The sequence below is a fragment of the Pteropus vampyrus genome, unplaced genomic scaffold (assembly GCF_000151845.1).
Source record: "Pteropus vampyrus isolate Shadow unplaced genomic scaffold, Pvam_2.0 Scaffold96, whole genome shotgun sequence".
NCBI lineage: Eukaryota > Metazoa > Chordata > Mammalia > Chiroptera > Pteropodidae > Pteropus > Pteropus vampyrus.
In genome coordinates this window covers 1,368,774-1,385,597 of record NW_011888877.1, presented here as the reverse complement: position 1 = coordinate 1,385,597, position 16,824 = coordinate 1,368,774, and the positions used below count along the sequence as shown (strand labels likewise).

Sequence of the window (16,824 nt, the reverse complement as noted above, 5' to 3'; positions counted from 1 at the left end):
TCTGTAAGCACATTTCATTTGCATGTTCTTTTAACTAAGAATACAGTATACATATACATCCTAAAAGCTCTTCCTTTAACAACTTACTAGGTTCAAAGAATTTTATTTCAAGATTCTTGTTTAAATGATGTTAAAATGTAAAAATATACTTATTCAAAGTCAGTGGTGTAAAGACCATAAACTAAACTTAAAATGTGGTGGGGAGAAGGTATTTTGCTTCTAAACTCTGGTTGTACTATCTAGACTCAATAGCGAAAAAAGAAAAAGAAAAAATCAGAGGTGACATTTTTACGTTTTAAATTGTTTTAAAGATTGCCTTTTTTTTGGTTTGCTTTGTCATTAAAGAAAAAATAAATATTTTATTCCTTAATCCTTCTAGAACATAAAACAAAGAGGCAGCATGAGTGCATATCAAAGAGAGGCTCACTGACTAGGTGAAAGAATCTAAGAATGAAATCCTATCAGAGAGATGCCTGGGTCCTTTTCCTAACTCTGCCATGTAAGAGCTCAATGACATTGGGCAAGACCCTTCAATATCCACCATCATATCCCTATCTATAAAATGGGGTAGCTCTACCTGCCCTTCCTTCCTCACTGAGTAGTTGCAAGGACCAAGCAAAGTAAATCAATGGGCAGTTAAACACTGAGACACTTATAATTACTTCTTGCTGATAATACGGCTTAACAGGATAATTAAAATAAATCCAAGATAAGAAATAATTTATGGCATTATTCACAATAGTCCAGAGGTAGAAGCAGCCCAGATGTCCATCAACAGATGCATGGATAAACAAAATGTGGTATCTCTATACCATGAAATACTATTCAGTCTTTAAAAAACTAGGAAATTCTGTCACATGCTACAACATGGATGAGCTTTGAGGACATTATGCTGAGTAAAATAAACCAGTCACAAAAAGACAAATATTATATGATTCCATTTACATGGGGTACCTGAAGTCAAAACCATGGTGGAATGGTGGTTGCCAGGGGCTGGGGGCAGGGAAAATGGAGAGTTGTTGTTCGATAGACATAAAGTTTCAGTTTTACAAGATGAAAAAGTTCTAGAGGTCTATCATTCTACTATGTGACCAGAGTTCACCTACCTGAACTATACACTTCGAAATCGTTGAGGGTAAAAAAAAAAAATACTATGGTTAGTGTTAGGTAAATTGCAATTAAGTGAGATTTAAACAAAATTAAACCAAAAATAACAGCCTTAGTTGAATGCCTCCATTATAAATTGGTCTTGCTAACCTTCGAAAGCATGTCACTGATGAGCAAAGGCTCTGCCTGCCTCCAAGACATTCACATATCAGTGGGGCATCTCTAGTACCAACAGTCTTCCTTATGGTCTTCCAGCCTCCCCAACCCCAGCAGTACTGGGGTCACATGCTCACCACGCGTACAGCATTTGGCTCACAGCACTCATCACATTACTCTCAGTCAGTGACACACAGATTTCTGGCATCATTAGATCATAAGCTTCTTGGGGGAAAAACCACATCTAACACATCTTTGATTTCTCTTCCTTTAGCTCCCAGCTCCACAGCACAATATCACTCAACAAACATTTGCTAATTGAATAAATTCTACTCTTTCAGTTTTCATCATCTGCCTTTTAACTGTTAGTGGGGCAAAAACTCAAAAGTAGAGAGGTTGACTATCTTAAGCTGTGTGTAAAGGTTGTGTGTTGTTCCTTGTTCATATTTGGTAGAGAAAAAGCAGAAGAATCATGTATTTATAGCTATGTTTATAATGATACAACAAAGATGTTCAGTTACAGCTCTCTAAGAAAAAAGCTTGAGCTGCAAAGTTTATAATAATCCTCCCCAATCCATTTATGGATTTGAAATAGCCAGAAGTCTGTATTATGTTAACAGTCCTTTTAAGGCTCCTGACACAGAGCGCAGTTTTAAATGGGGGCGAGCCTCAGCCCTCTAGAAATCCATTAATAAAAACCATATATCCTCTGTAAGAGAATCTTGAATCAGAATATCAGGTTCTCTTTAAAACATGTAACTCTTACCCATCGGAAACTTAAGACTTATTTGGAGGTAGATTGCCAAGATAAACATAAACATAAAGAAATAAAGAACAATGTGTAATTTGATTTCTAAAATTCTCAGGTGTTACTAAGACGGCACGTGAGAAAAGCAGGAAAGTATATTAGTTCGCTCTTGATAACTGAGGCAGGAATCTGGAATAGTGAGATTAAGAAGTACAGAGCACGCCTCCACTCTCAAAGGGCAAAGTCTAGTTCAGGAGACAAAACACGTGTGTTAGTCACAGAAACGGATAGGGGTGCAATGTGACCCGATGCACTGAGCTGCTGTGATGATCGAGTGACAGAGTCAGTGCCAGTCACATCTTATTCGGGTCAGCAGCCACTGGACATTACAGATCTGCCATACAGCACTGACTGCTGAGTTAGCAACACATAATTCAAACACAGTAGTGACCACATATAATAGTATATGGAACCATATACAACTGAAGAGGAAATGAAAATAGTGGTTTCAAGCCTTCTAAGAAAAACTCCCATTAGACATTGAACTCATGATGGCAGGAGCTGTGTGTTCAGTTGCTTGTGCTCACTCTGGCCCCCTGACTGGGAACCCTGAGCTTGACATGTGCCTGCTCATGCAATTATCACCAAAATTACGTCCGAGCTTCCCACAGAACTGTCCAAAGATCGAGCAGCCAGTCTGCAGCACAGATGGAATCGGAATCCAGGTTTTCCTGCATTGAGTGGTTGCGACAGAAAGCACACAACGCACGACATGTACAATATTTCCTATCTGATCCTTTACAGAAAAAATATCGCCAACCCCTGGCTTCAAGCTTGGGAGGATGAAATCGACATCAACAGAAATAGGAATGCAGAGAAGAAAGGATTTGAAGGAGAAAATGGAGAATTTGATTTTAAATAGGTGGCAGAACTGACAGAGATGCCAAAAGGGGGACGATCTGACATACTAACGCTAGGGAGAGAGGTCGGGGTGGAGGCGCAGACAAAGCGAGAAGGATGAGAAAGTAAAGGGAAAGATGGCCGTGACTTAAACCTCGTTATGGAGGTGAAGCTCCATATTCAAAGAAAAACTTACATGGAAGTCCCACTGTGTTGAATGAATGGAGAGAGAGCTGCTTTGTCTGAATCTGGGAGAAATACACAGAACACACCCTGCTGGGAACCCCTTTGCTTCTGCAGCAACTCCTGAGGAACCCATCAGTTTGAAAAATAGTGGCTTGTCTAAAACAATAAAAGCCAGAAGGTCAGAGGCTAAACATTGGGTTGAATGGACTTAATAAAAGGCCCACGGACTTGATTAGAAGGTCATAGAGACCGTCAGGAGAGAGACAGAAACAGAAATAGGTTTCAAGGAAGTGGGGAAGACATGGAAGAAATGGAAGCAGAGAATATAATGCCTGGTGTAATTAAAATGACAGGGAGGGAAAGAAGGGATAGGAGGGAAGACAGGGTTGTTTATTTTAAAAGGTAAGGAGACAGTTCTTCTTCCGAAAGCATTGCTTCTTATGAGAAAATGAAGGTGCGTGGGGCAGATGGTTTGCAGAAGATGGCAACAAATCCCAGAATCCACGCCCTTGGTAGCTTCCTCCCACAATGACTCCAAGTTTAGCCACTTGGCTTGCTTTGATCAACAGGACATTAACACGCATGACACAAGAAGGGATTTGACTATCATGTAGTGGGACCTGTTCTCTATTGATGTGCTTGTCACCCTGAGACCAGCATGAGAGCGGGCCAGCCAGCCCACTGGGGATGAGAGACCATCCGGAGGAGAATGAGATACCCAACTGCCAGCTTCCAGCCTGCAGACACACGCAAAAGGCCATCCCAGATCACCTGGGTACCAGTTCACCTGTCAGCCAGCCAGTGACACAAGGATGAAGAGATCTGTGACCCAAGTCAAAATGGTGGTGACTTCAAGCCATTAAATCGTGAGCAGTTTGTTCTGCAGCAAAAGCCAGCTGAGAGAAGGAATGAGGATTTTTCTGATGTAAAAGGTAGTACAGGAACCAGAGCCGCAGGTACCACATGATCGTAACTGCTCAGAAGTATTTCAAAATGCTACGAAGCCACAAACTGTCTATAACAAGCAGTAATCACATGGTGAGGTCATTATTGTTGGTATTATTATTATTGTCTACAAGCCCTGGAGATGAGTGAAAGACTCACAACACCAATGGCTGTGCCTGTCGTGCTTATGAGTTAACAGAGAAGCTAACCCAGGTTCAGGGAGCTTTCACACTTTTTATAGGTAGAAAAAATGCAATTTAACCTAATGTGTATTTGCACAATAAACCAACTCATGCTGCTGGAAGTTAGACATATTTAGCCAGTTTTCTAATTCTATTTGGAAGGTAATTGTTATGAGTAGACAACCAACAATTTTTCAATACAAAAATTAAAACGCAGCATTGAAATCAACGACAGGAAAATCATGCTAGCTTCAAGTATTTCCTTATGAGTGTCTGCCATACTTTGTGTTTTCTGTTAGGAGATCTCTCTGCTGGATTTATCTTTTACCAATTAAATGAGCTTTTTTTTAGCTGTCTAGTTTAATACCTGACACATGTTCTTTAGATTCTCTCCATTAGTGTATTTTGTGGAGTGAAGAAAGTAGGCAATATAGGCATCAGCATATACTCCTCTCCTACCTCCCACATAATTTTCTCAATAAGACCCATTTTAAAAAAACATGTTTAACATTTTTTGAAGTAAAAAATTCATCTTTGGGTTGAAGGTGAATAAACACATTCAAGTTTCTTCTTTCTTCTGAAAAGGATAGTTAGGGGGATATTTCCAATCGGGTAGATTTCTTCCGATGCCTCGTTATGGGAAATATTTTTCTCTTTTACAGTATGTTTATTGATAAATATGAGAAATAAAACATAGTCAATTGCACATATGCTTCCTCCTGAAAATGTGTGTGTGTTTTTTAAAGAAACCCACAGATATAAAGACCAGAAAATAAGAAGAGATTAGGCAAAAATGTTGAATATAGAAAATAATGGACAGTGGTAATTAACAGAGTAGAAAGAATGAGAATGTAAAATACCAGGAAATTGGGGACTCCTCTCTAGGGACACTGACCAGACTAAAAGAAAAGACAGCCCTCCCCACCAATTACCCTATAAAAGACCAACAGTCAGGAAGCTCTGCCATCACACGTGGAACTTCAAGTCAGCTTTACAATATTTTGCTTTTAATTATGAATAGACAGGCAAGAATCAAAGCTTTGAAGAAAGTCTCCAGTATGTAAAAATAAAATCAAATTTTAAAAGTTTCAAAAACAGTGACAGTACAGAAAACTTAAAAAATAGTCTTAAGAGACACAGAGAAAATATTATACTCATGGAATAAGAACAGGAAGCTAAAAAAGGAAAGACAAGAAGAAAGCTCTTGAACGTTAGAATTTTATAAAAATAAAAATTCCAATACATGTTGTGGACAAAAATTCAGGTGGAATAACAAAAAGACAGAGGGATCATAGGGAAAAGCTGAGGAGAGAAGAAAGCTCTAATCACATGTGTGACAAACTAGAGAACTAGAAAAAGAAGAAAATACGGTAGAAAAAAATTATCCCAAAATTAGTCACTTTCCAGAACTGAAATGACTAGCCCTTCACAACAAATGAGAAGCCCAGCACAATAAAATAATAAGACCTACGCCAAGGCAAAATTTCAAAATACCAAGGAAGAACAGTTCTCAGTATATTAGAGAAAATTTAAAAGCCACGTTCAAAGACCAAGTGACATCCAGTAAACATATCAACAGTGCTGGAAGCTAGAAGACAACAAAACAATGTCTTTAAAATTCTGAAGGAAAATGTTTTTAATACACGAATACTATACTCAGCCAAACTATTAATTGTGAGGCCAGAATAAAAACAGTTTCAAGTTGGCAAATCTTTCTCTGTAAGATTCCGTGTTTTATTTTTATTTTTTTGATTTTTGTTTTTTTGCTGCCAAGCATTTCTTCATGTTGGCCTTTACTTACATTTCTTATTAAGGCTTTGAGGCATTTCTCACTTCTCCACTCCTCACTTTCTACATCATAGGCTAAACTCTATCAGTCCATCCTGTAAAGTCGTTTTAATCCATTTCTATCTCTGCCAGCAGGGTGCAGTATTCTCAAATGCTCACAGACTTCTATATTCCCCTAAAGTACTTCCAGTCTACCTCTAATCACCATGATTTAAGGCCAAACTCTACTCCCTAGACAAACAGTAGAAGCTTTTTGCAGGCAAAAGATCTGCCTGTTTCTTCGTTGTGGCTCTGGCCTTGCAGTCCCTCTACTCACCAACTGTGACTAATAGAATTTCATTCATATAGTAGACATTCACTCATGAGAGGACAATTGACTTAAAATTTCATGTTGACCCATTCTACAAAGAATCCCACACCGAACCTATTTCACCTCTGCACCATTACCTTCCTCATTCAGATTCCTCATCTCAGTCTCCGCACATTGGCCAGAAAAGATCATTTGGGGGGAGTGAGGGTGACAAGAAAATTATTCTTGCAATCAAAAAAATATGATAATACAATCCAGTAACTTTACTCTTAGATATACACATACAAGAAATAAACATTTATGTTCACGTAAAAACTTGTACATATACCAAAGGAAGAAGAAATAAACATTTATGTTCACGTAAAAACTTGTACATATGTTCACAGTAGCATTATTCACAATAACTACAAGATGAAAACAACCCAGGTGTCCACCAACTGATAAATGTGATATAAACATACAATGGAATATTACTTGGCAATAAAAATGAAGGACTGATACATACTATAGCGTGGATGAACACCGAAAACATTATATAAGTGAAAGTAGCCAGTCACAACAGACCACCTACTGTGTGATTCCATTTACATGGAATATCCAGAATAGATAGATCTATGGAGGCAGAAAGCTGAACAGTGGTTGCCTAGGGCTGAGGAGGTTGCGGAGAACGTGGAGTGACTGCTAATTTAGAACATGGGATTTCTTTAGGGGACAATGAAAATGTTCTAAACTTTACTGTAGTGATAGTTGCACAACTGTAAATATCCTAAAAAGCAACTGAATTTGTATACTTTCAATGAGTGCATTATATCTCAAAAAAGCTGTTTCTTCTTAAAAAAAGATCAGCGTGGAAATAAATTTACATGTTACTTGTTTTTAAGGCAGACACAAAGAGCACCTGCTTAAATAAGGCAAGTTTTGCCAAACATGGCAAACCAAACAGGATCAAAACGTGTCTTGGGGACCAGAAAATGCCAAGTTAAAACACAAGGTCATGTCAGTTGATATTTATTTGCCTCGAAATTAATACAGAATCTGTTCACCATAAAGTTGAAGAGAAGCCATAACAAAGTGTAGTAAAAGTCCTGGGTTTTACTGGAAGCACAGAGTGCCTGGTTATATAACCTTTTGTAGGTCACTTAATTTCAAACACCAGTGTCTCTAGCTCACTACCTGTCAATTAGTTTATTTCACAGACGTATTAAGGCAATTAATGGATAATGTAGTTCACATTTACCGAAGGCCCGGATCTGGAAGCACAGCTGAGGTTTATTCCAGGCATTTGCACAGACCTATTTTATGTGATCTGTAGGGTTAGTGAGTTAAAGCATCCACTTATAAGATCTGTCTGAGAGATGCTATGATTACAAAATAAATGTATAAAACTTTTGATTCTTTCAAAATAAATGTGCAAAGTATTTTATACTATCTAAAATTAAGCAACAAATTCATGTATTTTTAAACTTGAAGGCTTCATTAAAATAGGTCTCAAAAAGGCATGATGGTATAAAAGGCATGGTAGAGGGGAACAGAAAAAAGTAATCCAATGAATGAGCCATCTACAATATTTGTTTGCATTTCTTCTTTAAGGATATTAAAATTAATAAACCAGACTTACCAAATCATGACTTTAACACAAAGAAAAATTACATCCTAGTCCTTCTGTCTTCTTTCATAACATATTTAAATTCTCACTTACCTGAGTCTAGTTCATTTGCATACAACAAAGGTTTAAGATATTGACTTAATTTTAAGGAAGAAAAATGGATGTAAATAAACCATGTTCATCAAACACAGGAAACAGCCCTTCGATTATTTTTCCCTTTGTTTCAAATCTTCACTTTCTTTCATCTTCTATGTTATTTGTAACTATAAGTTTTTCAGTCTATATGACAAATAACATGAGCCTGGTTTGATTTAGGACAGATATTTTGATCGATGCTCATTGGAAAGATATTTAAAAGTTCTATGCAGATGTGTCACTTAACTCAGGACTTAAAGCAGTCGTGGACAAAAATATGCCAATCAGATAACCAAAGACTAAACACCAAATCTACTAGAATTTGGGTTGTATGATGATGTGGTATCAATACGAGAAACTGTTTATTTTGCTATGTGAAAATCACATGAATAAATTAGTACAAATAAAACACGCTTACTTTGGGAATACAAATGGTTATTTTTTGTTCCTTGACTTTCCTTTGCACCCTGGTGTAAAATGTAGAATTTAGAATTCAGCTTCTAAATTGCAACCTATATTAGCTACGCTGCAAACTTGTGGCAATTAACTTCACTAGTCATACACTGGTTATTTAATTTTCTTCACTGTTTAATGTCAACTTTAGAATTCTTTTACTGTAGTAAGAACGTTTAACAAGAGATCTATCCCTTTAACAGATTTTTAAGTGCACGGTATAGTACTGTTCATTATCATAGGCACAATGTCATAGAGCGGATCTCTAGAACTTAATTCATTTTGTGTAACTGAAACGGTACTTCCTGCCCCAGCCCCTGGCAACCATCATTCTGCTCTCTGCTGCTGTTAGTTTCACTCCCTTAGAGACCTCCTAGGAGTGGAATCGTACAGTGTTTGTCCTTCTGCGCTTGTTTTATTTCACTTAGCATAATGTCCCTCCAGTTTTTTCCATGTTGTCACATCATAATGTTTTCAATGATTAACTTTGATAGAGCAGATGAATTGATGGTAGCTGGGCCACACCTTGCTCTATCAGCTTCCCGCTCCTGTTATTTATGGGTTGTCTGGCAGTCAGGACTGTGTCACATCTGGAGATGACTTCCCTGCCAGCAGAGGTGAGAACATTGTTTTGATGTACAGAAATACTGCTTTTTAAAAGTCATGGCCTCCTGGCAGGTCCTCTGTAAACTACTAGGGCAGCTGTGCTAGAAGTCATGAATATTACATAAGGGCCGTCCATGCTTTCTGAATCTCCAAGCCATGATTCCCATAGCAACACAGAGATTTTACTCATCTCAAAGATGCAGTAGCCAGCAGAAGTAGTCTAATGTTATCCCTCGATTTTTTCTAGCAAGATCGACACAGTGCTGATGCTTTTTCAAAGCAATAATTTTTTCAAAAGAAAACCAAGAACCGTGTTAAAATATGTTCATTTAAAAGTTACCGAGTATGACACACACGCAGGTATCTTAAACTTGAACAACAATCTATGTTTTTGAAATAGCTGCTATTCGAATTCCTTCACGGGAAAAAGCATTCAAATCATGACGATTAGTGAAATGAAACACAGTCTCTGCTAAATTCTGTACTTAGATTATTTCATGTCTGATTTCCAGTCCCCCTTCCCTGTATATGCACTTTATTATCATGGGATGAAGAAGAAATTCTCCAAGGGAAGGAATGTTTTCAACTACGAAGAATCCTTTGTTGCTTTATTTTTGGAAAGCGTAATATAGTCCATTTTTTATAAATATAAGAAAATCCCATTACAAAGCATCTATGGAGTAAAACTTGTGGGAAAGATTGCTCGAACATCAAAATAAATGTTAGCTTGAAAAAAGTTTGTTTTTCTAAGCAGAGAAATGGTTTTCTGGAAAAATGAAGTAAAATCATTTCGATATCAGGTATAGTTTTTCCTCTTTGTATGTTCAGGGATTCTTTTGTGTGACTACATAAGCCATCTACCCACAGAAACAAGTTCCTTAAATTATAAAATATAAAAGGCAGGGCCACTCTTCTATACCACACTTCCTGTTTCTACCCAGGGAAGAAAATATTTCTTGTACCTCTATTTTAAACCAGACAATGAAATACTGTAAGAGCCCAAACATATGTTTTAGGAGAAACTTCCACAGGTGGCCCATCACAGTCTGGGCACAACTGGCAAAGAAAGAGCTTGGCTGGGGAAAAAAAAAAAATGATTTTACCTTTGCTTTTTCCAACTGGGCCTGTGCCTGTCGCTCTGCTTCTCTGCGCACTGCCTCCCGGTCTTCCTCCAAAGAAACATCTGAATCGGATGGACGGCTGGTGTAGGAGTCTGCCGAACCCTGGAGAGAAAAATGTACAGTTTAAAATAGATTCTGTCTATGACGTTTGCATTGGAAATGTTTCATTGACACCACAGTTAGCTTCCTAGATTTTGCTATAAGTTCCTGAAAAGAGGAAGAAATAATCCATCTCGTGGCAAACCGTCTAGAAAATCCCGCTCTGGCTTGCAGACTATTCACTAGGATGTCTGTGCCTACCAAGTTACCATTCCTTCTCAAAGCCTTATGCTGCAATTCCTGTCCTTTCTGGAAGCCAGAACAGGTTCCTCCAGAATGAAGCCGGCTCCATGGTGCAGTACAGGGCTGAAGGGCATCGATGGGTTTCAAGGATAGCTTCAAGAACAATCCACACACTAAAGCAAGTATTTACAACTAGAAAGGAGCCTCTAATAATAAAAAAAAAAATACAAGAAAGGCGAACGCATTATAAACTTGAACTCTCCAAAACGTCACTACCATGAGTCGACTCCCACTTTAATCTTAAGCATCCTTTTGTACCTTTTTATTCACCTGATACCTTCTCCAACAAAACTGCAACAGCAGCCAGCGTCACTCAATCTTGAAGCAACACATTTTTTCAATAATACTTTTAAGTAGATATTAGCAAAACCTGTCAACAGAAAACACCTGCCCAAGATATCTCCTATGGCAATAAATCACGACATAGGAAAAGGAGCTCAGAAAATTATAGGACTCTCCTTGGCTCCCTCTCTTGCAATCAGAGATCACATTACTAAATAAAGGAGCCCGTGCCACAAAAGCAAAGCAAAGACAAAATAACGTCTCCCCAAACGAACGCCCTGGAGCTTACACAGATATCCGAATTCTTCAGCCTTCCTCCCTTGGCTCTTTTCAGAAGCCTGATCCAGGTGGCCTTCATGAGCCAGACAGCGGCTTTCTCATCCGCAGCTGCAGCCCCGGGCGCAGATCCTCAGTGCGCGCTGAGCCCAAGAGGACAACCCCTGCTCCTTTCCCATCCATGCTCGGGGCAAGCCCCTCTGCTGCGCCCTTTCTGCCTCCGGGCTTTCACTCCCTACCCGGAGGACTCCAATCCAAGGAGATGGTTATTTTCCCATTGCAGCGGGGGAAACAAACACTCGAATGCTTTATGTTGCTTTAAACAGAAAAAACGATTCAAGTGCATTCAAAGACAGGCACCAACTCGTTCTAAACTTAATGCATCTTGCTACCCTGAATATTCTCTTCCCTGCTCTTGGATTGCTAAAGGAAATTAGTTGTAAGAGAATCTGAAAACAAAAATAAAAACAAAAAACAACGTATGCAGTGACATTTGCAAGTGCAAAGTTCAAGCCTTATCTTCAGAGATCTGGAGGGGGAGGGCCCGGGACGCACTCACCCGCACTGGGCATGCTCCATAGGTAGCCTTTTTTACGCAGATGCTCACATCATACATACTGCTAGTCTGTGTCAAATTGCCATTTGCATCGGAAGTGTAAATAGCTGGAAAGGGCTTGGGTTCTATAACAACAGACACATAGTCTGTTTGTCATTTTTATGTTCCAGGTAAAACATTCTCTCCAAAACACAGCATGTTTTCCTTTAATGATTCCTTTCCATTACCCTGCTTACAGAAAGTATATCCCATGCCCTAATTCACAGAGAATAATATATACGTTACTGGACAGCAAAAATCAAATAATGTTCATCAATAATAATACCATACTGTTCTTGATTGCTTGTGACTCCCCAAACAAAATGCAAGAGATAAATTTTCCTATTTAATTAGGACGTGAAAGTAATCACAGCTCCAAGCCATGAGTTTAACCGAGCTCAAAATGACTTTGAACCGCTTCTCCAACTGAGAAACTACCATTTAAAATAAAGTCACTGGAATAAATCACGGTGTGAATTGCTATAACAATAATTATGAAATTTCAAACCCTGGTTGGTTTATTAGCTTGAGTTAAGATTCATAGAACAATTAAGTCCAAACGCTTCTTATAAATAAGGTGACTGAGGCTTAAGAAGATACTGGTTAGCAATTTCCTGTACTAACGGAATTACATTTTTATAGTCTATTTATGAAGAAATACACACTTCCAGATTTCTTAAAGTAAACAAAATTCTAACACTGCAATCCAAGCTATATTTTTGTTTGCAGTGGGGGAATTATTTTGTAAAGGTTTATGCGAATGAAAGGCTTTCTTCCGAATTATTCCCTTTTTCTCTCTCTTCCTTTCTTCCTGAACCCTCTTCCTTCCTTCCTTCCTTTTTTCATCCTTTCATCACTGGACTAAGACCAGTGTTCATGACATAAAGGTTAGAAAATACCATTGAAGAGTGGTTTTAGAAGAAAAGTAATAGATCGAATGCACTGTAAGTGTGGAATCATTACATAGATTAATAAAAAGATTAGTTCCAGTGTTCTGAAGTGAATGTAAAAGGCATGGGGGCGCGGTACAAAATGCAGTGCGATTTTTTGCTCAAGTAAAATTCCGAAGAGGTATATGAATCTTTCTACACAGACACACAGACTAGGGGCTTCCTCATCTCCCCCAGAGGGTTTATTATTGCAGGAGCAGCACAAAGGGCCTCAGACCCCACTGTCACAGTGCTGGCATTTTAGACCCAATCACCCTGCCAGAGGTTCAGGTCACACCTCAGTGACAATACAAAGTTTCTACCATTAAGAAACCCCCATAATGAGAGGAAGAGTATTGAGACACGCGTGAGTGCACGCACACGCACACAATTTATGCGACTGTTCCCTTTTAAACAAAATAAGATTTAAAAAGTCCTTTGCTAATAATCAGATGTAGCTTTAAATCGCAGTCATTTTGAGACCTGTTTCCAAGTTTAAATAATGAAGTGGTTAAAAAAAAACCCTCTACATTGGCTTTTGACAATAATTTTTTGACTGTGTGCGACAATAGATTATCCTTTGACTATTTTACAACATGAGACATGACTATGAACCGATGTTTAATGTAGCTCATGGAAGGAGCCACATCACTTGCACACCTTGTATCTGTAATAGTATATACTTTCAAAATATTTTTCGTCATAGAAGTTAAATGTACCCACTGTAGAAAGAAAGAGACACAAATACGGTCACCTTACATCCTCCCACCAAAGACAGCCCCTAATAAACAGCAGCATGTTTTAGCCTCCAGAGTTCCTGCAGTTTTGAAAGTCACCCTCCCAACATGTGCGTCACAATCCATCTCCTTCCTTCTGAGACTGCGGGTTTATGCAGTTAGAAGTGATATATCTAATTAGGCTTGGCCTTCGGTACCATATAGACTTTCTGGGTCACGTCGTCGTCAGAACAGCTGGCAGTCATTTCCATGAACTCCAAAACAGGTTCATTACGAGATGTGCTCGATGTCTCGGGTTCCTACGACATGATTAACTGGACGTCTGTAGTTTTCATCCTTGCAGGTATGCCACGTGTTGAGTTACCCACGTTTCCTTTGCTACATCTTGTCAGTCCTCATCGTACAGTTCCAAAATGCATTTTGTGGTCTACAAGCGCTCACCCAGCATCTTGTACTTTTATCTTCATAACTCTTACTCCAAATATGTGTTCTTTGTGTATAGGAAAACTTAATTTAATTAGCTTAACTAATGCTTTTTTTTTTCTCTTCAATTTCTATCTTTTTCCACTTTTATGTCAAGTATTTGCACAAAATGCATTCCTCTTGTCCTTTAGCATCTTTTTTTTTTTTTTTTTTTTTTTTTTTTGTAATAATAATAGCTAATGCTTACATGTTGTACTCTGTTTTGTGGTCATATATATTTCCAAGATTGGTTATCTGACGCGTTCTTGTATTTTCTCTTTGAAAGCCAAAAGGATGAGTCATAAGCCTATTCAAGAGTGGCACTTTTGATCCTAAAGTGGTCATCTATTTCTGTATAAAATTCTCATCTTAAGTCTAAAGCAATGCTCTTGGGCAAAATCAATCTCTCATTGTATCCTGAGCCTACCAAATTCTAGATGAAACTATGTCCCCTCCAAAATCCTCAAGATTTCAGATGGCCTCCTCATGTACAGGACTATGCTGAGCCAATGGCAAGTTGGACTTCAACTATTTCCTCCGACCTGACATGGTATAGAAAGACGTTGCCATACTGGTCAGGCCCACATTTTAAAAATAAAGCAAAATGGGATAGAGTTTGAGGCTGAGGACCAAGAGGAAAGGTCTGTTTCTTGTGTCATCTTTTGGCGTTGGCTGGGGATGATAATTCTTTAATTTCTCATATTGTCATCTCTTTTCACAATCTAAAAGAATTTTTTTTTTTTTCTGAAGAGATCTGGATCTCTCCAAGAAAATGCATCGCTACCTACCCGCTGCTTTGTTGGTTTCTTCAGAAACAAAACTGTAAACTGTTTACTGATAATGAGCATTCCCGACTCTAAAAACTCAAACATGATGTAGGCTACTGAGATGGAATAATTTTCATTACTATTGTATACTTTAGTTTGCAAATGTCACATAATTCCTATTCAAATCCATCCCATAATGGAATCTCAAATGTGACTGGCCTACCATTTGGCTTAATATCAAAATATTACCAGAGGTAAAGGTAATCAATCTACGTCAGTTCCTCCCTGTGTGGTACTTTTATGATTACATAAAAGCTAAAGTGTTAGCTTCAGTTTTCTCAAGAGCATAGCAAAATTTATAAACTTTGTGTGGTTACAGTACGTACTGATGAAGACGTTAAATTTTACCAAAAAATAAACCCCAAAAACCAAAAACACGCATTTAGAACTGCGAGTGCTGTTACTGTTAACTTAAATGCTGAGAATATGATTGTAAAAAGGATTAAAACTTTCTTTCCATCATGTGGCTTGATATTCTAGTGGAGGAGACGAGTTTTTTAAAAAGTTATCAAAAAATGATTACAATGAGAAAAAAATAAAATGGGCTGAGGTCAAAGAATGATGGTGGGAAGATGCTAATTTAGTTTGGATGATGTGATGACACACAGATATTTATGCTGAAACCCAAAGGATAAAGAAAAAAAGTTCGCCCTGTTGAGAAAAGAGACGTCCAGGCAGAGGGAACAGCACATGCTCAGGCCCTGCGGACAAGGGATGCTTAACAGTTTGTGGAGCTGAAAAGAGGTCAGTATAGCTAACGTGCTACCTTTTCGGGAGTAATTAAGATCTCCCCCTTCTCCCCTCTCCCCATTCTTTTTTCTCCCTCTACAGGTAGATAGATACACATGCAAGCACGCCTAAAATACAGATTCTGGGACTCCTTTTCGTTTACGTGGCATCGCCTCACAGAAAAACTCCTTACACATATTTGATTTTCTTAATTGGAAGTGGCATTTAAGTTGTCAGTAAATTCCACACTATTGGAACAATCGTGTCTTCTGAGATTTAAACAGAGGTCTCTAATTTTCTTATAAATCCAGCACTATCTCTTAAAGGTAAAGTCAGATAACTTTTGAGAGTTTTCTATATTACGTTACTAATGAGGGGAATCAAGTTATTAAGATTAGACTGTGTATGTGAATGATAATAATCACTCATTTTTAATAAATGCAGCTTTCACTGTGCTAGGCACTGTGCTGATTCACAGCATTACATAGTTTAATCTCTAATGATCTTATTTTTAATGATGAAAAAACTGAGGCATAGAGAAGTTACCTGATGGAAGTTACAAAGCTAATAATCGATGGCAGTAGGAGTTAACTTTTAGCAATCGGAATTCAAATTCCATGCACACATCAGTTCATAAAAATAAAAGCTACAACATATCCCTACATGTAACTGATGTTTCTATTGACCAAAAGCATCTTTCTGACTGCCAGGCACACGCATAGCCATTTCCAATGGTCACAAGTGTCATAATGACGTCCAAGTTCATAGCTATATCTTTCCTAATCATTCTCTCTCTCTCTCCCCGCTCCCCTATTCCACCCTCTCCCCAACCCCACATTTTATCCTCTAAATTTTATCTTCCCAAAAGGCACAATGAGGGTACAACGAGGGTTCAATACGACACGGATAATTTCTCATCCTTCAACATAATGCTGTTTTGTGGAAAGAAGGATTTGAAGAGTTGCCTGCCACCCTGAAATTTTTCTCACTTCGAAGTAGCTCAGATTGTAAAGTATTCTTTTCATTACTTATCTACAATGTAAAGTAGATAAGTAGAACAGAAAAACAATGGAAGTCAAGAAACCAGCTATTTAGAATTTTCTCTCTTCCTTGAAAATGAACCTAACTTGGCAAGCTGACCTTCAATAGCCTCTTTGGCAGTTAATCTTGCCTGAAGCTGGTGAGAACTCAAGCATCATTCGGGTTAACCTTTCAGTTCAGTAAGAACAGTTGCTAGTTTTCAGCGCTGAAGCTGAAGTTATTAAAAAGTAAAAAATGATAGGTCTAAAGCTCAGAGATGTGACCAACAAATCTTTAAGAGTAATGTATCAAAAACACTGTCATTACCAAGTTATTCCTTAAAGTGAGGGCATAATGGCTGTTCATATTTCATAGAAGAGCT

General features: G+C 38.2%; 1 protein-coding gene across 10 annotated transcripts in view; it reads right to left on the bottom strand.

The window, feature by feature from the left end:
• The window catches only part of CACNB2 (calcium voltage-gated channel auxiliary subunit beta 2), a 343,326-nt gene that overhangs the window by 109,703 nt on the left and 216,799 nt on the right, over positions 1-16,824 (bottom strand). For 8 of the 10 annotated variants that reach the window (XM_011364377.2, XM_011364379.2, XM_011364378.2 and 5 more), the window contains one exon: positions 10,226-10,345. In XM_011364377.2, coding sequence (XP_011362679.1) covers positions 10,226-10,345 — 120 coding nt within the window. Of the gene's footprint in view, positions 1-10,225; positions 10,346-11,156; positions 11,572-16,824 lie in introns of those variants that run through there. The other 2 variants (XM_011364380.2, XM_023533115.1) reach the window with 2 other exon arrangements.